The sequence below is a fragment of the Mustela erminea genome, chromosome 1, assembly GCF_009829155.1.
Source record: "Mustela erminea isolate mMusErm1 chromosome 1, mMusErm1.Pri, whole genome shotgun sequence".
NCBI lineage: Eukaryota > Metazoa > Chordata > Mammalia > Carnivora > Mustelidae > Mustela > Mustela erminea.
This window is the reverse complement of record NC_045614.1, coordinates 1,142,765-1,163,006: the sequence shown is the minus strand read 5'-3', so window position 1 is coordinate 1,163,006 and position 20,242 is coordinate 1,142,765. Positions and strand designations below refer to the sequence as shown.

Below are 20,242 nucleotides of genomic sequence, written 5' to 3'. Positions count from 1 at the left end.
CCGAGGGAGGTCCGGATCTCGAAGCGCCCCGAGGGGGACATTCCCCGTGTCCTCCGTCTGCCTGTTTCCCGCCTGCGGGAGCCCCGGAGCCCCGGGTCGGCCGGGAGGGGCGGCCCCGCGGACCCCCGCCTCCGCGGGTTCCTGCCGCCCCAGCCCGCGTCCCAGGCTCAACCCCGCAGGGCCCCCGTCGGACCCCGCCGATTCCCGTCGGCGGCAAAGCGTCCCCCTGCCCCGGTGTCTTCGCGGGAAACACGTTCGCTCCGGCCGGTCCCCTTCCTTTCCGTCCCCCAAATCCAAGTCCGAGTCACGTGGCTTCCGTTCTCTTCCGCCCTGGATGTGCCCCTCGCACCCGCCCAGAGCGCCTGTTCTGCTGATGGTGATTTTTTTTTTCATTCCACGGTGCTTGGCGGGCATGTTGTTAGAAGCAAAGACTGGGTTTTCTGCATGTAGAAAAAAAAAAAAGAAAAATCCTCCTCAATGTATTTTCTACGTATATTTTTAAAGATTTATTTATTTATTGGACAGACAGAGATCGCAAGTAGGCAGAGAGGCAGGCAGGGTGGGGGGAAGCAGGCTCCCCGCTGAGCAGAGAGCCCGATGTGGGGCTCTATCCCAGGACCCTGGGATCATGACCTCAGCCAAAGGCAGAGGCTTCAACCCACTGAGCCACCCAGGTGCCCCAGAATCTGCCTTTTTTTTTTTTTTTAAGTTAGCTTTACACCCGATGTGGGACTCAGACACATCGGCCCAAGATCAGTTGTCGCACGCTCCAACTGAGCCAGCCGGGCGCCCCTTGTCCCTCCAGTTTTTAGTCTCTCCGTAGGCAAAAAGACATACAGGTGGGCATGTGAAAGGCAGTTTGGCAGATCTCCCAAGAGAACAACCCCGTGGCCCAGCAATTCCAAGTCTAGATACACACACCGGGGAACGGAAAGCAGGGACCCAAAAGGATTCCAGCCCAGCCGTATTCACAGATAAAGGGTGAGAATTCCAGTAACGGGTAAATGGATAAACGAAACGTCGTCCATCCAGATACTGGGATATGATTCAGCCTCAAAAAGGGAAGGATCCTGGAGCACCTGCGTGGCTCAGTCGGTGACGCGTCTGCCTTCGGCTCAGGTCGTGATCCCAGGGTCCTGGATGGAGCCCTGCATTGAGCTCCTTGCTTAGCAGGGAGCCTACTTCTCTCTCTGCCTGTCTCTGTCTGTCTGTCTGTCTCTCTCTCTCTGACAAATAAATCTTTTTTTTTTTTTTTTAAGATTATTTATTTATTTATTTGACAGAGAGAGATCACAAGTAGGCATAGAGGCAGGCAGAGAGAGAGAGAGGAGGAAGCAGGCTCCCCGCTGAGCAGAGAGCCCGATGCGGGACTCGATCCCAGAACCCCGAGATCATGACCCGAGCCGAAGGCAGCGGCCTAACCCACTGAGCCACCCAGGCGCCCCAACTGACAAATAAATCTTAAAAAAAAAAAAAAAAAAAGGCAACGGACTATGACTCAATGGCACCAATGAGAATCAGCCTTGGGATTTTGCTTGAAATATAAGCAGACGGGCACCTGGGTGGCTCAGTGGGTTAAGCCTCTGCCTTTGGCTCAGGTTCTGATCCCAGGGTCCTGGGATCGAGCCCCACATCGGGCTCTCTGCTTGGCGGGGAGCCTGCTTCCCCCTCTCTCTCTGCCTGCCTCTCTGCCTACTTATGATTTCTCTCTCTCTGTGTCAAATAAATAAAATCTTTAAAAAAAAAAAAGAAAAAGAAAAACACAAGCAGAGTCCTTCTCCTTGTGCTATAGGGTTGAAGCCCAGAGCTTCCTGCAGTAATTTTTACCACCCAGTGGTGGAGTTTGTCTGGGAATTAAACCCAAACAGAAGAGAGCAGATCCCAAAACGCTGAGCGCCTGGGTCTAGCCCTGCACACATCGGGAGCCCCGGTGCTTTCTGCGTTTTGTTGGGTGTGGTTGTTAGGACCTTAAGCTAATCGGAGTTAATGATTTCAGTCCTTTATAAACCCAGAGCTTCCATCAATAGGGTCCCATCTGTTCATCATGTAGCACCTTCACAAGTCCCACGATCCTCAAAACTCACAGCGACAGGCAACTCGGGTCCAGAACCAACACGTTGGGAAAACCTGGGGACTGGTTGCCCACTTGTAAGCGGAGTGGCCGCAGAAAGTGACCTGGAGTGTGGGGAGCCTGGGTCAGTTACGCGGGCTGGGTGCCCGGAAGCTCTTCCCTGTCCACAAGGCAGTCAACGAATGAGTCCGGGGAAGGGAAGAGCTTCCCACAGGCCTGCCCTCTCTCCGCGGGGCTGGGGCGAAAATCAACGTTCCTCATGCCAAGTGGGGCGACGCTCACTTCTGTTGGTCATCACCCTGTCGATGTCCGAGGGCGCTCCTGACGCTGGTGTGGGCCAGGTGCTTCCTACTCTGCGGGGGTCCTCAGACCAGACTCTTCCTGGAAATGTGGGGCAGGTGGGGGGAGCGTGTCCTTCAATGCCCAGGGAAGCCAGATCAAAGCCACTGGGGTTCCACAAGGAGGGAAAGTTGCCACGTCCGGCTTCCTGAATGTTCTAGGACACGCCGCTGCCCCCAGCAGGTCTCTTTACAAGGGAATCGACCTCGAGAGCTCCGGGCCCCTCTGACGCTCAGCTCCTGCAGCCGCAGGACTGATCACACGCCAACCATCTGTCACTTCCCCCGGGGCCAGAAAACATTCGTTTCTGAAAAACAAACCAAACGGTCCTGAAGTTCTAAAACCCAGTCCTTTGCTCACATCTCTTTAACCCTTACTTTGCACAGAATGATAGAACCCACCTGGTTCTCTGCTTTCCCAGGGCCCAGGGCTGAGACTAACAACAATTCGTCCTGATGCATATTTCCAGAGGGCATCCCCCCTCCAACACACCATTCGAGGCACTTATCATCTCCTTTGTCCTCATGGCAATCCTATAAGGCAGGGCAGAAGTATCTTCATTTTATTTTATTTTATTTTTTAAAGATTTTATTTATATATTTCACAGAGGGCGAGAGACAGCGAGAGAGGGAACATGAGCAGGGGGAGAAGCAGGCTTCCCTCTGAGCAGGGACCCCCCAAATGCGGGACTCCGTCCCAGGACCCTGGGACTATGACCTGAGCTGAAGGCAGACACTTAACGACTGAGCCACCCAGGGGCCCCAAGTATCCTCGTTTTATAGATGAGAAAACACCGCAGCCCCCGTCCTTTTGGTCATTTGACACTTATGATCAGGTTTATGCGTGTGCCTTCCCCGCTCACACCCCAAGGTGGGGTTTGCTGGCATCGAGGAGGTACCGTGTCCAAACAGGGCCTAAGTTCCACAACCTTGAAATGACCTCTTCACGATTCTTGGGGCTGGACATGCACCCCGGGGTACACAGTTCCAATGAACCTCGCCCAAAGCCTGGCCACGTGGGACTGGAATGTCAGGAGAAGCCCTATTTTGAGGAGCCTACCCTTTGGTCTGATAGTCTTCCCAGCACTCGTTATTCCCTGGCGATAGCTTCTTTATCGAGAATGTCCACTCCACAAGACACAGCACAGGGGCGTCTACCTTCCCTGGCCCAGAGCAAGTTCTCAATATAGGGGACCACCCAATGTCACGATTATTGTTATTATTATCTTAACAAGGCAGATGGGATGGCCCACTCATTCCCCAAGGAGCCGCGTGCAGCCTGCCCAGCCGCTAAGGATCCCCCGGCACTGTTGTCACTTACCTACCAAAGGCAGCACGTCCCAATCCCTGGCTTCAGTCCTGATCAGCAGGAGGGACCTGGGGGAGTCCCAACACATCCACACCCATAGTCTTGCCCCCCCACCCCATCAAGGGACCCGGCGCCTGCTTCACGTCACTCAGAGAAGCAGGGGTGCCCTCCCAAGGGACCACTACAGCGCGCTCCCCTTCAGAAATGCAGATTCTCGGGCTGCCCCCTGCACTTGCTGAATCGGAAACTCTAGGCTGGGTTCCAGACATCTCTGTTCCAACCGGCCTCCCTGGGGGTTCCAGGGCCACCCCCACCCCTCAACTTCAAGAACCAGGCCCTTTGCTCCCCCACATTTGCAGTGTCTGGAGACGTCTGTAGTCGGCAGGACTGGGGTGCTCCTGCCGCCGAGGGGGTGGGGGCCAGGCATGTCGCTGACCACCCCCCCACACAGTGCCTGGACACTCCCGCAGAGACTAACCTGCCCAGAATGTCAGCGGGGCCAAGGGGGACAAACCCTGCATTAATTATTTGGAAAAAAGATTGAGTCTGGTCCCTGCTCACGCTGGACACGAGAGTAAATCCCTGGGGTCAGAGGGTACAAACCAGGGCGACCCCAGCGTCTGTGAGTCGCCCCCACTCAGCGTGTGTCGTGAAGCGCGTGCAGTGTCCCGGGACCTCTGGAGCCCGATGGCTGCAGAACGCAGTCTCCTGGGGGTCAGTGGGACCTCCTGACGCAGGGGGTCTCACCTGAGAGTGAGTCTGCTCCCCAAGGGACACAGGTGATGCCTGGGGACATTTTTTGGTTGTTTCAGCTCCAGGGAGTGCTCCCGGAGTGGAGCGGGTGGGGGCCAGGGATGCGGCCAGGACCCCCCCAGTGCTCAGGACACCCCACAACCAAGAAACATCCGTTCCAGGTGTCAGTCCCGCGGAGGCCTACGAAGGCTGCCCAGGAGCCGAGCAGATACACCAGCCATGGTGGGGGACCCTGGACAAGGGTCTTGGGGCCCCAAGCCTCAGTTTCCCCACCTGTAAGTTGGGAATGGGGACAAGACCTACTCGTTTTACGTTGTTGCAAGGAGAGCGACGCGCGCGGCCAAGGGCAGACCCGATCCTTGGCTCCGGGGTGGGGGGTCTATTTGGGGACAGACCCCCCCCAAAAAACGGAGCCCTTGTCCGACTAGGCGATATCTACCTAGGGAGATGGGGACTCTCCTTCAGGAGGAGACCGCGCCCCTGTGTCAGGGCCTAGAAGAATCCCCACGTCCCCCTAGGTCCCGGCTCGGTCCTCTAGGTGCCCCGGCCGGCCCGGTGTGGGCCCAGAGCCGTGGGGAGGTACCGGAGCCAGTCCCGCCCCTCTCGGGAAGACCAATTCCTATTGGCCAGAGGGGAACGGCGGCGAGCTCTTATTGGGCGAGGGGAGCGTAGCGGCGAATGATGGACGGGCCGGGCCGGGGCGGGGCCCGGGCGGGGGAGGAGGGCAGCGCGCCCCGCCCCCCGCGGGAAGGGGACTGCGGGGCCCTTGAGGTTGCGCGTCCTGCTCCCGCCCCCTCTTTTCCTTTCTCAGCCGGGGAAACTGAGTCAGTGCTTCCTGCCTTTATCCAAAATGTTATTTCCGATACCGTGGGTGGCGGTGTTTTGTGGGGTTTTGGGCATTACTTTTGATTTTTAAATTTATTTCAATAAAATAGTATTTACCTCCGCGACTGTTGCTTTTTGGGGTGTTTGGGTTGTTTGGGGTTTTCTTTTTGCCCTTTCGTGTATTTTCGGTCCAACGTGAGTGCCTCACTCTCTTGACCCAGGTTCCAGTTTTACAGAAAAGGACGGGGCCAGTAAACTCAGTGGGTCCACAATGTTGGGCCTCGGACGCCCAGGTCAGTCACCACCCCTAGATCCAACCTCCAGGGGATAGAGAGGCAGGCGACCTCGTCCTTACATTTAAAAACCGAATAATTGGGGCGCCTGGGTGGCTCAGTGTGTTAAGCCACTTCCTTCGGCCCAGGTCATGATCCCAGGGTCCTGGGATCGAGTCCCACATCCGGATCTCTGCTCAGCGTGGAGCCTGCTTCCTCCTCTCTCTCTGCCTGCCTCTCTGCCTACTTGTGATCTCTGTCAAATAAATAAATAAAATCTTTAAAAAAAAGAGAGAAAAAGAAATCTGTGCGTATATCCGTACTCATATTCTTAGATGTCCTGTGGTTCTCTTTCTCTGGGGAACCCTAACTAACGCAAGCTCCCAGGTGAGCTTCCTGGCACCCTCTTTTCTGCTTCTAAGCCCCACTCCTGAGGTGGGACAGGAGAGGCAGGTGGGGGCAGGTGGGTGAGGGGTGAGGGGTCTGGCTGAGCAGAGAGAGAGAGAGAGTGCTGGGTCCCCAGGAAGGGCTTCCTGGGTGAAAGTCCCAAGCCTCCAGGGCCCGTCTCCCTCCAGGGCCACCCTCCCCCCCGCCCACCCCACCCCCGTCTGCCGGGCCAGCTGAGCTATTTTAAAATGCCCCCCACTTCCTTCCTCACCCGTTCAGGAGCCCACTTCCTGACTGGGTCTCACTGTCTCCTCTCAGCGTGGGGTAAAGACAGACTTGCAAGTTGGGGTGTTTCTCCACCAACCGCGGGGTCTCGGACCCTGAACTTGGGGTTCCCTGTCCGCTGTGCAAATCAGGAGGGGCCATATAATTGGCAGATCCCAGTTGAAAGTGAAAATATGGAGCCCCTTGTTCAGAACTTATTAGGAATTTAATGACAACAGCCACAGGGCAACAACCCGAGGGAGGGGCTCTTTGAAGCTCAAGGCTCTGGGTGACGGCACAGGTCCCAGCCCCTTGAAGCTGGTGCTGCCCTGAGCCCCAGGGCTGTCCCCATACCTCGCGGTTTCATAAACGTGTATTTATCTATTTTATTGTGGTAAAATACACATAACATAAAATTTACTGTTTAGCCATTTCTAAGTGCACAGCTCATCGGTATGAAGCACAGACTCCCCAACCCCTGCCCCAGCCCTGGCTCCCACCCTCTCCTCTCTGTCTCCGTGGACAGGACTCTCCTGGTGACCTCTTGGGAGTGGGGTCTTGCGGGATGTGTCCTTCTGGGTCTGGCTGCTCTCCCCGAGCCCCGTGTCGTCGGGTCCCTCTGCGTCATGGCAGAGGTCAGGGGTCTTACTTTGGTATCAGGTGCACCTGTTTGAGTCCCTCTCACTCTCAGGCAGACACTAAGAAGCAGAAACATTAATTTCTTCTTGTTGTTGTTTTGCTTTTAACAATTTTATTTATTTATTTAACAGAGAGAGAGACAGTGAGAGAGGGAACCCAAGCCGGGGGGAGAGGGAGAGGGAGAAGCAGGCTTCCTGCTGAGCAGAGAGCCCGACACGGGGCTTGATCCCAGGACCCCGGATCACAATTTGAGCCGAAGGCAGATGCTTAACGACAGAACCCCTGGGCACCCCAGACACATCCGTGTGTAACAGCCGGTCTTCTTTAAGCCATTTGGTTTTATTCCAGCCTCTGCCTGATCCTAGCAGGGAAACAAGTCCCGTTTCCACCAAGCCCCAGACAAACTTGGAAGACACATCAAAGGTGAGGAACTGTGAACAGTCCCCAGCGGTCTCGTCTCCCTGCACAGCTGGGCCCAGGCAGAAGTGACCACCTGTGCAGGGTGGTTAAAAGCCCAGCTGCATGGGGTTAAAGCCTCTGCCTTTGGCTCAGGTCATGATCCCAGGGTCGTGGGATCGAGCCCTGCATCGGGCTCTCTGCTCGGCGGGGAGCCTGCTTCCTCCCCTCTCTCTCTGCCTGCCTCTCTGCCTACTTGTGATCTCTGTCTGTCAAATAAATAAATAAAATCTTTAAAAAAAAATAGAGTCTTAAACAACAACAAACAAGCAAACAAACTAAAACTGAAACCCAAAGGGCTTTGCCCCGGGCTCCGGGCCCCAGGGCTGCGGTGCCCCTTGTCCGTCCGGTTTCTGTCAGGACTCCCCAGTGGTCTCTGTACTCTGCTTCCTGCCGCTGCACTTTGAGGGTGTTTTCCCAGTTTTCACAATTTGAGACAACGTCGGGAGAGACGGCTACGGACAGAACTTTCTCTCCTCATTCCCCATTGTTCGCTTAGATCCTGAGAAGGAGAATTTCTTTTCCTCTCTCCCTCCTCCCTCCTTTCTCTCTTTCCATCAGCACTTATTGAGCACCTACTGAATATTAAGCCCTGACCTAGAAACACTGGAAGCACAATAGCGAACGAAACAGAGGCAGGTGCCTTTCTTCTTGGAGCTCGCCGGCTAGGCCGATGCTTCTAGAACTTTCTGGGTGATGGACACATTCTTCTACCTGTGTCATCTAGGAGCTACCAGCCCCATGTGGCCCTTGGACACCTAAAATGGGCCCTTGCAACTGAGGACCTGAATTCTAAATTTTATTTACTTTTAATCAATTCATTTAAATTCGAGTAGCCACGTGTCACGTGTAGCTTTCCCAGTGGACAGCACATGCTAGAATTCATGGCTCCAGGGTAGGAGCATTTTTAAGGCCATCCATTCCTGTGGCCGGTTATCTTCCACAGAGGCTGGGTGTCTCAGGTCAGGAGAGAGGGAGAAACGCAGAGTCAGGACGGCCTGAGGTCACGGTGATGCCAGCCACTGTTACAAACGCTGTCCTGTGGATTGGGGAATCATCGTCGTGCTGTTGTCAGGCATCATGGGGGACAGCTGGGAACATGGTGGACGGAAGCCAGGGTCACTGCCCCAAGGAGCTCATGGAATATGAGGAAGACAGAAGATAAACAAAGGAACAACCCAGTACAATGATTGGAGACAGAAGTCCTATTACGGGCATGTCTGCGTGGCTCAGTCGTTAAGCATCTGCTTTGGGCTCAGGTCATGATCCCAGGGTCCTGCTCAGTGTGGAGTCTGCTTCTCCCTCTCCCACTCCCCCTGCTTGTATTCCCTCTCTCGCTGTCTCTCTCTCTGCTAAACAAATAAATGAAATCTTAAAAAAAAAAAAAAAAAAAGTCCAGTGATGGCAATAAAGAGGCTGACGGGAGAGGGCCTGTGGCAGGGTCTCTGGCTGGGGGTGGTTGGGAGGTGGGGGCTCTCCAAGGAGGAGTGACGCTTCAGCAGGAGACTGAAGATGAGGAAGTGCTGGCCCTGGGGCTACCTGGGGATAGGGCAAGGCAGACAGGAGGCACAGCTGGTGCAAAGGCCCTGAGGTAGGAACAAACTGGAGAAGGCCAAGATGGCTGGGGCGGACAGAGCAAGGAGAGAAAGTGTAGAAGTGGGCCAGCAGCTGGACCACCCAGGACCTTTGGGAAGGAAAGGAAACGCTAGTGACTGTCCTGAAACATGGGGAGCCTTACAACAGTGCTTTTATCTTGGCAGAGTTTGCTCTGGTCGGTGGAGGGAGCTCAGTGAGTCAGGGCCAACTACGGGTGGGTGGGATTCTGGGCCCACCCCCCTTCCACTGGTATTTGCCAGTGTTGTCCTAGGGGCAGAGCGGTGCAGCTGGAGAGGAAGGAGGGCTGCGGAAGGAGGCTGTGGACAGGCCTCTTCCTGCTCAAAGAAGTCACAGGAAATCAAGGAAACTGGCAGGAGCCTGGCATGGTTGTGACCTTTGGAGCTCAGAAGCACTTCAGCTGCAGTTGGGAGCCTTGGGGGAGGCATGGGGGCAGAGGGAGCCCCCCTGGACAGCTCCCTGGCATGCAGCTGGGGCAGGTGGCCAGAGGAAACCAGGGGAAACCACCCCTGGGCAGTCTCCCCTCCCCAGCCCGGGCCTCTCCAGGCCCTTGTCAGGGGGACTGGAGCCCTGGGGGAGGGCTGGCTGGGAAGCCCAGAGTTTGGGGCTTATCTCTGTAAAGAAAACTGAAGGTTAGAGTTGGGGGGAGCTATGGGGGTAGAGTTAGGGGGGAGGTGTGGGGGCTGGGGCTGCGGACATGGGGTGGAAAAGGCAGGCGGGCCGGGAAAATGCGAGGCAGTGTGCGGGCCTGGAAGGGCAAGGCTGTTCCGCTCATTTGCAGTCCTGCCTGCAGGCTGGGGCCCGAGGGCCTCTGCAGACTCTGTCCCGGTCACCTCTTCCGCAGGCTTGTCCGACCACCGTCTCAGCGGAGGTTCATCCGCAAAGGCCTGCCGCACCCCCTTTTCGCTACCAGCCCACATCCTTATCTGTCTCTTGTTCCTTCCTCGCTCCCTCCTCGCGGCGGGAGCTGAGGCCGACCCAGGGTGAGGAGCGCGGGGCACAAACTCAAGGGACGCCGGAAAGCGCAGGTGCAAAGATTCTTCGTATTTTAACGCAATATTTAAAAAGCCGAAATTAACGGGAAATAATCCACGGCGAACAAAACATCAGGATTCTGGAAAAGGTCGGACCCGCCCCTGCACTCCGTGACCTTGCCTCCCTCCTCGTTCGGTCAGGGCCCCGTTCCCAGAAAATTTTGTTCTTTCTCGATAGCGCGTGAACATTTCTATCCCAACGACGGAGCTCTATGGCGCCTCTGTAAATTCGGCTTCCGCAGCGAGTGCCCCGCTCGCCTCTCCCCAGCCCTGGCCCTGGGATGAGCGAAAGAACGAATGAATGGCTGGGTCTCTGCGGAAAACCGCGGCCGCGGCCCGGGGCTCGGCCCCCCGCACGCCGCCACGCCCGCCCACGGGAGCCGGCCCCGCCCACCCCGCCATGCCCCGCCCCGCCAGCGAGTCAGCTCCTCCCCCAACCCCGGCTCCGCCAACCACGATCCGGCCCCGCCCACCCCGCGTCCGCCCCCGCCCCAACTCCGCCCCCTGGCCCCCGGAAGCACGCAGCGCCGGCGCCTGTCCGCAGCCCTGGGCCCCCGCGCGCGTATCGCGTCACGTCCGGGGCGGCGGCGGGATCGAGGCTCATTTCCGCCCGTGGGGGTGCGGTGGCGGCGGCGGCGGCGGCGGCGGCGGCGGCGGCGGCGGCGGCGGCGCAGGAGGCTGGGCCGGGGCGCCGAGGGACCGACGGACGCACGGGCGGGCGGCCGGGAGCCATGGAGCGCGGCCCCGGGGCCGGGGGGCGCGGGCCGCGGCGGTGAGTGCCCAGCAGGGGCGAGCGCGGCGGCGCGGGGCCACCGCAGTGCCGCCCGCGGCCGTTTGGGGAGCGGGGCCTGCCCGCGAGGCCGGGACAGCCGGGAGGGACGTCCCCGACCCCTCGCTCCCGGGGAGGCCGCGGGCCGGGCTGTGGGGCCCGCGGATCAGGCCGGACGTCGCGGACCCGCGTTCCGACCCCGGCAGGGCGCCGCCGCGGGCCGCCAGCCGCCGACCACCGCCCGACCCCGCAGCCCGGCCCCGGGCCCACCGCAGCAGCCCGCGGCGGCGCCCTGCTTCCTGAACGTCTCCCGGGCCCCTTCGCCGGCCCCTTCGCAGGCGTCTTCCGGCCGCCTGGAGCACCCGGGTGGCCTTGCCGGCCTCCGCTTGCCGCCAGGGAACACACCGCAGCCCCGCAGCCTGGGTCGGTGCTCGGCCCAGGACTCCTCCGGGATGGAGCGCGAACTCCGCCGCAGGGCTCACGGGCGCCGCCCGACCCGACCCTGGCGCCCCCGGGACCCCTCTGGTCGCCTCTTCGGACCGGTGTCCACTCAGGCAGGAGACCAGCAGCTCCTGGGACCCGGCCTCACCCCTGGGGTTTTGCGCTGCCCTGTTCCCTCTCACCCAGCCTCAGTCTGCCCTTTCAGACGCACCTTCTTCCCGGCGGCTTTCCCGCCCCGACTGGCCGGGCCAGGTGCCGTCGGCGTCGCGCCTATGTAGGTCATCGTAGATGCTGCAGTTGCCGGGTTCCTTGTGGGTCCTCGGAACCCCAGCCGCCCGCGGGGCCTGGCGGGGGCGGGGGCCGGCGGCAGTGCGCTCAGTGGTGCACCTGTAGACCAGCGGCGGGGGCCGGGGGCCTGCGCCCAGTGAGTGAAGCAGTGGGTGTGCACCCCCGGGCGGAGGCCCGGCTCTCAGGACTTACTCCGGGACACTCGTAAGTGGCACGCGGGAGGTCCCAGGTATGCGGGGCCCAAGAAGAGACTGTCCTACCTCCCTGTCAAGCCTGGTAGACTCCGCAGCTTCCCCCTTTAGTCTTCACCTCCTGTCACTCGCCCAGTGGGTCTGCGGGTGCCGCAGATAGCTGTCCTGCGCTCCGATTGCCCTGGGGGCGTTGGCTAAACCGTAAATACAACTTCTGGTGAGTGCCGTGGAGGCAGACCTGGACCCGCAGAGCGTGGGGCGCCTTGCCCTGCTTCGGAAGGCCTCTCCGAGGGCGCTGGAAGGGGGATCCAAAGGGTGGACAGGACAAGGGGCAAGGACCATCTAGTGAGACTGGGGAGGGGTTCCTGGCAGGGCCGCCGCATGGACTCCGGCTTGTCTAGGGAGAGCCAGGGGAGTGGGTTCCACGGTGAGGGAGGCTGCGGGGGTCAGCCTGTGGCAGGCTGTGCCAGGGATTGGGTTTCTATCCTGAAAGTAGGGGAGGTCAGGGGCCTCCAGAGAAGTGGTATGCTTGGGTGTGTGCTGGGAGAGCCGTGTGGGGGTGGGGAGCAAGCCGCCAGCTGGACAGCGCCGCAGCCCGCGTGGGAGGTGGCGGCAGGTGGACCAGGTGTTGGTTGGAGGAAGACCCGTCAGGCCCCGCTGGCGGGAGGAGTCGAGGATGACACCGTGTTTCTGGCGTGGGCAGCGGGTGAATGAAGGTGTGCGCCTTCATTCCGTAGTGGCCGGGGGGCTCCTGCTTGCCCACCTGGCTCTCAGCCAGGCCTTCCTCTCGACGCCGATCTTCACTGAGCCGTGCGAGGCGCAGCCCAGCTCTTCCTCCCCGCCCAGTGCATTGGCCGTGTTTGGGGAGAATATATCGAAGCGGGCGGCCGGGTGGACTGGCTGACATCTGGGGACACGTCATTCCTTTTTGGGCAAAGGGAGGGCATCCTGTGCTGTGTTGAGTGTCTGTCAGCATCCCTGGCCTCCCCCGTGCGGTGCCGGGAGCACCCTTCCCGCGTCGTCAGGACCCAGAATGTTTCTCCCTGTTGGCTAGTGTCCTGGGGGCGAACTCTCCTCCTCTGGGAGTGAGAACCACAGAGCCCTGCTTCTGAAACACACTCGCACGTGCGGGGCGCGGCCTGCCCGGGAGTTTTGCCAGTTCAGGGCCGCCGTGGCTTTCCCAGCTCCCGCCAACCGGTCCCGTGTGCCGCGGATCTGGGCAGTCTCCAGCCCGTGGTGGCAGGTCACACAGGTCTGGGGGGAGCAGGTGTGTCTGAGGGCTGTGGCCTGCTCTGCTCTGAGTCTGTGTGTCCCAAGTGCCAGCGCCCCAGAATGGCACACGCCAGGGTGCTCTGCCACTGCGGCGGACTCATGAGTGCCTCTCTCCGTCCCAGTCTGGAGGGAAAGGCCTACTGGGCAGTGAGGTCTTCCTCGAGTCTCTGGGTTTCTTCCCGTGCCTGCGTTGGCGGCTTGGTGTGGGACTGTCGGCTCTCGCGGCAAAGCTGAAGTCTGTCCCGTGCGCGGCGGGTCTCTCTGCTCCCCCCAACCCTGGTCTGCTGCCTAGTTCTCTACTCCCCCTGGGAGCTGAGATGCGTCTTTGCTGGTCAGCGAGGGCACAGAGGCCCAGGCGGGGAGAGAGCCTTGCCTGAGGCCACACAGCCCTGTGCTGCCAGAGCTGGGCTGGTAGTGCCAGGGCCGGACTCCTTCAGGCCCCAGGGCCCCTCCCCCAAGCCTGGCCCCAGCACGGGGAGAGCCATTGTCCCAGCTCAGCCTCTGGATGTATCCTGCTTTTGTTACCAGAGCCTTTGTTTGTTGTATGTCCCTTGCCTCTGGACAGTGCAGGCCTGCCCCGGGGCCTGGCCCTCTGGAGCACACTCCCAGGGCCCTCCAGGCAGCAGGCTGTCCTCACCTTGGCCACCTTGTGTCACCAGGGGGTGGCACATGAGTCCTTGAGAGCACAGAGTTGGGCTGGGGGAGAGTCTGGGCCGGCTGTGGGGATAGAGGCGGCGTAGGGAGGGTGACAGCGTATGTGTGGACCCAGAGCAGGGGCTGTGTGGGGACAGCTGGGGTAAGCCAGGGCTCTGATGGCCCAGCCCAGCCTGCGGGCCGAGCCTGGGCTGACAGGTGGGGGCTCACATGGCGAGTGCTGGCGGCTGGACGCTGAGGAAGGGTGTAGCAAGCGCTGGTCTCGTCAGCTTTGGGTCCCACCAAGCCCCCTGGGAGGTACCTGGTCCCTGTGGAGGACGAGCTGGGCCCCCAGGCCCCTGGGGTGGGGGGTGGAGCATTTGGACGGGACTGGGAGGGAGCCAAGAGGCTTGGTGTGGATAAGACTGGGTCACGCGCCTCCTGGCGCAACCCCGAGGGAACCCCATTTCTCACTCCTCCCCTGCAGGGTTTTCCTCTGCACGACGTGGAGATGCAAGTCTGCGAGGCTCCCAGGGGCTCGGCTTGGACCACGATGGGGCTGGGCTGCGGCCTCCTAAGGGGGCTCTTGTCTGGGGCGGTGGCCGGGGGTTGCCCTCCCCCCTGCCCGCGTCTCAGAGCACCCCCACCCCTCCCCTGCCACGCGAGGCCCACCCTGGGGCCCGGCGCCCGCCATGAACGGCCTGTCGGTGAGCGAGCTCTGCTGCCTTTTCTGCTGCCCACCCTGCCCTGGCCGCATTGCTGCCAAGCTCGCCTTCTTGCCGCCAGAGCCCACCTACTCGCTGGTGCCCGAGCCCGAGCCAGGGCCTGCTGGAGCAGGGGCCGCCCCTTCGGGGACCCTGCGGGCCTCTGCCGGCACCCCTGGGCGCTGGAAGCTCCACCTGATGGAGCGTGCTGATTTCCAGTACGGCCAGCGCGAGCTGGACACCATCGAGGTCTTCCTGACCAAGAGCAGCCGGGGCAGCCGCATCTCCTGCATGTACGTGCGCTGCGTGCCCGGCGCCAGGTGAGCCTCGGGGTCGCCACGTGTGCGGGGGTCTGGGGCCACGTTGGGGGGCGGGGAAGGAGCTAGCGAGGGGGACCTGGAGGCTCCAGGTGCAGGATGTGCTCTGTCCTCGGACCTCTCGTTTCCTGCCGGGGGTCGTGCCGCACGGCCAGAGCCAGGTGAGAGCCTGTCTGGCGGGGCAGGCGCCCTGGGAACGCTCTGGCCAGCCGGGCGGCAGCTGACCTCCACTGAGGGCGGGCCTCTCTCCACCCAAGGCCCCCGGGACCGTCAGGCCGGCCGTCCTTCGAGGTGCAGGCCCTGTCTTGCAGATGAGTGGCCCGAGGCCCAGGGAGGCGGTTCTGAGTGACCGTGTCACCTCCTCGGCCAGCGGCTGCCTGCTTCAGGGTTTCGGCGCACACCTGCGCTGGGAAGGGCTCCTGGGGGCTGGGCCCTCAGTGAGGCCTTCGCATTTGCTTTGGGGCCGGGGCACGTGAAGCCTGGCAGGTGGCTCTGGCCAGGTCTGACTCCTCCTGCCGAGGGTGTCCTTGGGGCCTGGAAGTGCAGCTCTTCCGGGAGTACGGTAGTGGGAGAGAGGTGGGGCCTTCCAGGTGCTTCTGCCGTTAGGGCAGGCGGGGTTCTGACTCCTGATCGGAGTTCAAAGGGCAAGTGTTTACCTTTGAGCTAGGCTGGGGGCCAGGGGTGCTGGAGGAAGAAGGCTTGAGTCCACTGGCCAGGAGCCAGCCTGTCGGTGACCTGGGGCAGGTCCTGCTCTGCCAGCAGCCTCGCAGGGCGGACATGAGTGCTGGGGTCACGTTCTGTGGGAGTGGGGAGGGTAGGGATCGGCTTCATTCCTTTGTGGGGGCCAGGGCCGGTGCCAGCTGCCGGGAGGAGAAGCCGCTGTCTCACTCTCCGGACAGGTCTAGGCAGCGGGTGTCTGTGTGTGCCGTCCTCGGGCTGTGGAAGTCCTCTAAAAGGAGGGATCCCGCGGAGAGACAGCCATCGCCCAGAGGGACGCGGCAGTCACTATGCCTTCTGGGCCCGGGCCGTGGTCCGCCCTAGGCCGAGACTGTGATGGATGGTCCCCGTGGTTCCCTTGCACAGAGGGCACGTCTGCGGCCCTGCCGGCTCTCCCCCGCCCAAGACCCAGAGCCAGGAGGAGCCGGAAGGGGCGGCCTGCCTCCCTCATGGACACTCTCGTCTGTGGCGGAGGAGGGGTGTGTCTTGTCCCTTTCCCACTGACCTGCCCGGCCCCGCTCCCTGCCGCAGGTACACGGTTCTCTTCTCCCACGGCAACGCGGTGGACCTGGGCCAGATGAGCAGCTTCTACATCGGCCTGGGCACGCGCATCAGCTGCAACGTGTTCTCCTACGACTACTCGGGCTACGGCGCCAGCTCGGGCAAGCCCTCCGAGAAGAACCTGTACGCCGACATCGACGCCGCCTGGCAGGCGCTGCGCACGCGGTGAGCTTCGTGCTGGGCTGGGGGTGGCCGCCTGGGGACTCGGGCCTGGCAGGGGGGCCCTCGTGAGATGGAGCCATCCGCGGCCACGCTGGGCCACAGGGGGAGGCCTGACCTGTGTCCCCATGGTGTGACAGGCAGGCTTGACGTGCGGGAGGTGGGGCGGGCGCTCCTCTCCTCCTGGGACCCCCTTGCCCGGAGTGGGTGTGGATGGGCTGGGGGTGTCCCTGGGGGAGCAGAGGCTCCGCCCGCAGGGCGTGGCTGGAGGGTGGCCGGGGAGGATGCCCGCAGGCTGCCCGCAGGCTGCGGAGGACTCCGGAGAGTCCGGCTGCCCGGGGAGATGTGGTTTTCAGGGTAGAGTGGGGCTGCTTTGTCATGTTCTCAGGGCCGGCCCATGAGGCATGAGTGGCCAGTGGCTGTGGTCTCCTTTTGGGGGTAGGGCTCCTCTGGACCTGGAGGGTTCTGGAAGGTTCTAGACGGTTCTGTCAGCTCGGTGTCTAGCACAGCCCTGGGGGCCAGTGGGAGGTAGCAGGCAGAGGCTAGGTCCTCCAGGGGTATGGGCCCCCAGCTCGAACGTGTGTGGTTGCCTCAGGGCAGCTGAAGTTGGGGCCACACCTCCGTCCCTGGAGCCCCACCATGCTTTTCATCCAGCTGCCGGGCAGCCCGCTTCCCACTTACTTACCTGGTGTCTGAGAATCCAAAGAATCCTGCGGAAGGAGGCCGCCCTGACTACCTCTGGTCCTCCTGGAGGCGCTGCCCTGCCTGTTGCCTCCTCGGGGCTCCCTGTCTCAGTCCTGCCAGTCCCCCCTGCACCCCCCTTTCCCGCAGGGACCAAAGTCAGCCTGCCCTGGGGAGGTTGGGGACCCTGGTTGCCGAAGTGATACACCAGGCAGTCCGGGCTGCAGGCCCCAGGAGTGGGGTCCCCTGGTACCACCGTGGCACAGGGGACCCATTCTGGGCGGCACGGTGCAGGGACGTGCTGCCCTCGGCTTCCTCAGCCCTTCCTGCTGCGGGTCCTGCTGGCTGGGTGGGGGCTGGCAGATCACGGCCTGCTCTGGGGCAAGGGCTCTGAGCTGTGTCAGTCCCACCGTCTGTCCTGCTGCCGGCACTGTCCTCAGAGATCCGATCCCTCGGAAAGAGTCAGCAGGAGGGCAGGAGGCTCGACTCTGGTGTTGACCGGGGGCCTGGGAGGGCTGCGGAAGACCCGTCGCTGCACCTGCCGCCTGTCATGTGTTTCAGCAGGCGGTGTCCAAGGGTTGGGACCGGACTGCTGCTCAGGGTGGTGGTGCCTCCCGTGGTGTGGGGCGCTGGTTGCGGAGCCGTGGTCAGGGTGGTGGGCCGAAGGCCAGATGGGGTCCCTGAAGCCCGGGGCCAGGCAGCTGTGACCTGGAGTGCTGCCTCCCAGGACAGAGACAGATGGGGTGGCCCCTGGGTAGACAGGTGGAGTCTTGCCGCTTGGGGGGGTTACACAGGTGAGATGCAGAGGGGCCTTCCCTTGGGGTGTCAGGGTCCAGGTCTATGGGAGAATCATGGAGGCCTCTTCCCCTGGGAGGGTGGTTGGTAGGTCCCTGTGCAGATGGGAACGGGCGCTTGGAGGCTGTGGAGCTGACTTGGGGCCGGGTCAGCTGTGCTGGGGGTGGGGTGTGGTGCTAGGGGAGTCATTGGGGGGAGTGGGTACAGGGTAGGGGGAAGGGCTGGGACCCGGATGCAGGATGTGGTGCCCACCTACACACAGGAGCCGCCACTTCTGCTCGTCTGGGTTGTGCTGAGCCCCTAACTGGGCCACACAGCGAGGGGCTGGAGACTGGTTGGTGACATCAGGATACACAGCTACCGTGACTTCTCCTGGTGAAGGGCATGGATGGGTGAGGGTGCTGGGAGGAAGACGGGTCCCCTGCCTGTGCTCTCAGGCGCTGGGTGTGTCTCTGGTCAAGTGGGAGGGGGCAGGAGAGGCCTCAGCGCCTGCCCTGTCCCCCCGAACCCCAAGCATGGCGTGGGGGCCCTCACCAGGGGCACCACCGGAGGGCACCCCACGCCTGTGATCCAGGTTGATGCTGTTGCTGAAACAGGGTTAGTGCTGGGTGGGGCTGCAGCCGCGCCAGCCATCTGTGCATCTGCCCAGGCCCTTCCTCCTTACTGAGTGCACTTGTTCGCTGTTGAGAGACAGTGCTGGGGAGTGGGGGGGATTGTCTCTGAGTCCAACCCCCTTGCCCAGAGCCACGCAGGGAGAATGGGGGGCTGCCCTGGGAGGGCAGGGCGGAGGGGGGGGGGTGTGCTGTTTGCTGTAGCTGCTGCTGGCTGTGGCTGATCCTGCCGTCTCCCCGCCCCCCTCGCCTCTCCCCGCCAGGTACGGCATCAGCCCGGATAGCATCGTCCTGTATGGGCAGAGCATCGGCACGGTGCCCACCGTGGACCTGGCCTCCCGCTACGAGTGCGCTGCCGTGGTGCTGCACTCGCCGCTCACCTCGGGCATGCGCGTTGCCTTCCCTGACACCAAGAAGACCTACTGCTTCGATGCGTTCCCCAAGTAAAAGGGGGCTTTGGGGATGGCGGCCGGTGGGGATCAGGGGAGGGGCTTGTGCGGGGCGGGGCACTGCTCAGAGCCTGGCGGCGCCTTCCCCTACAGCATCGAGAAGGTGTCCAAGATCACGTCACCGGTGCTTATCATCCACGGCACAGAGGACGAAGTAATCGACTTCTCCCACGGGCTGGCGCTCTATGAGCGCTGCCCCAAGGCCGTGGAGCCGCTGTGGGTGGAGGGCGCCGGGCACAATGACATCGAGCTCTACAGCCAGTACTTGGAGCGCCTGCGCCGCTTCATATCGCAGGAGCTGCCCAGCCAGCGCGTGTAGCCGGACCCTGAGCCGAGCCGGGACTTCAGCAATAAGGCGGCGCCTGGACCTCGCCCCCGCCCCGGCCCGGGGGCTGCATGTGAACCCCCCTCCCCCCGGGCACCCCAGTCCTCCGAGACAGCTGGGGGTCGGGCGTCGGGGGCCGGGCCGGGACCTGCCCCAGCCCAGGGGCCGTGGACGATGTACAGGCGCGGAGCTACGCTCTCCTTTCCTTTTGGAAGCAAAAAGAAGGAAAAACGTGAAAACAAATTAAAGATTTAAAATTTTAGGGTTCCTCTTTCTTTGTGGCTCATGCATGCCTTTCAGGGCCCAGTGAGTGGGACAAATGCAGGGGTCTGGTCACTGTCCTTGGGGAAGAGGAGGTGGCTTTGGGTCCCATCCAGAGTCCCACCCCTCGAGGCTACTGGTTGGGTGGTGATGGAGGGGTAGGGAGCCTGCGGCCCCAGGTGCCTGAGGCCTGTGCCTCCTGGGAGCGTGGTGGTCCGCTGCCCTGTGGTAGGTAAGGACACGAGGTCTGGGAGGTGCTGTCCCGCCCGTCCTCACCGCCCTCGCCTGCACGGAGAGCCAGGAGAACCCACCGTGACCCTGGCAGGTCCAGAGGCCCAGCGGGGTACCCCCTGCAAAGGGAGCAGGGACTGGGATGGGGGAGCACTTGTCTTGGGGCCATCAGAGCGGGGCCTCCCGGGGAGCCATGGAAAGCAGGGCTGAGCCAGGGTTTCCCTGGACCTCCCCGCCAGCCCCTGGGGGGTCCTCTGCGCTTCCCCAGAGCGAGAACGGTCCGTGGCGACTCAGCCCGCTTGGCGTTGGCGGGGCCCAGAGTTCAGTCCGAGGCCTCCTGGGTTCCGCGGCCCCTTTAAGGGCGGGGCGGTGCTTCGTCCTGGGGGCGGGGCTGGCGCCGTGGGGGCGCGGCCGGGGCGGAAGCGGAAGTGGCGGTACCGCGCGCCGAGGCGGCGGCGGCGGCGGCCCGCGGGACCCGGGCGGAGGGGTAAGTGGCCGCCGCTCGCACCCCGCAGCCCTCCCGGCGCCCGCTCCTGTGCGCGCCCCGACCTCCCCGCCCGCAGGACGGGCTGCCGTGGGGCGGGCCCGCGCGGACGTCGGCGTCGGAGTGGACGCGAGCCGGGGTCGCGGCGGGGACTCGGGCCCGGGTGCTCAGGGGCCTGCGTGCTCGCCACGTGTCCGTGCCGCCCTGTCGCCGTGACGGGGCGGGGGCGCGCGCGAGGACTCCCCTCCCTCGAGGCCTGCCGTCGGGACTCCGCGCGCCCCCGGGCCCGGGGGGCCCGCCCCGCCCTTCTCCGACGCCGCAGTGCCCTAGCCTGGGGAGGGGCCGAGGCGCGGGCGGCTGGTGCCCCGTCCCTCCCGGGCCCCGCGGGCGC

The 20,242-nt window shown here is 62.4% G+C and overlaps 1 protein-coding gene across 1 annotated transcript; it reads left to right on the top strand.

Moving 5' to 3' along the window:
* The first annotated feature begins 10,591 nt into the window (after window positions 1-10,591).
* ABHD17A (abhydrolase domain containing 17A, depalmitoylase) lies at window positions 10,592-19,137 on the top strand. Its single transcript, XM_032358802.1, has 5 exons — window positions 10,592-10,734; window positions 14,044-14,580; window positions 15,826-16,020; window positions 18,365-18,544; window positions 18,644-19,137. Exons 2-5 carry the CDS (start codon window positions 14,249-14,251, stop codon window positions 18,867-18,869), a joined length of 933 nt encoding a protein of 310 aa, XP_032214693.1. The 5' UTR covers window positions 10,592-10,734; window positions 14,044-14,248; the 3' UTR covers window positions 18,870-19,137.
* Window positions 19,138-20,242: the final 1,105 nt, after the last annotated feature.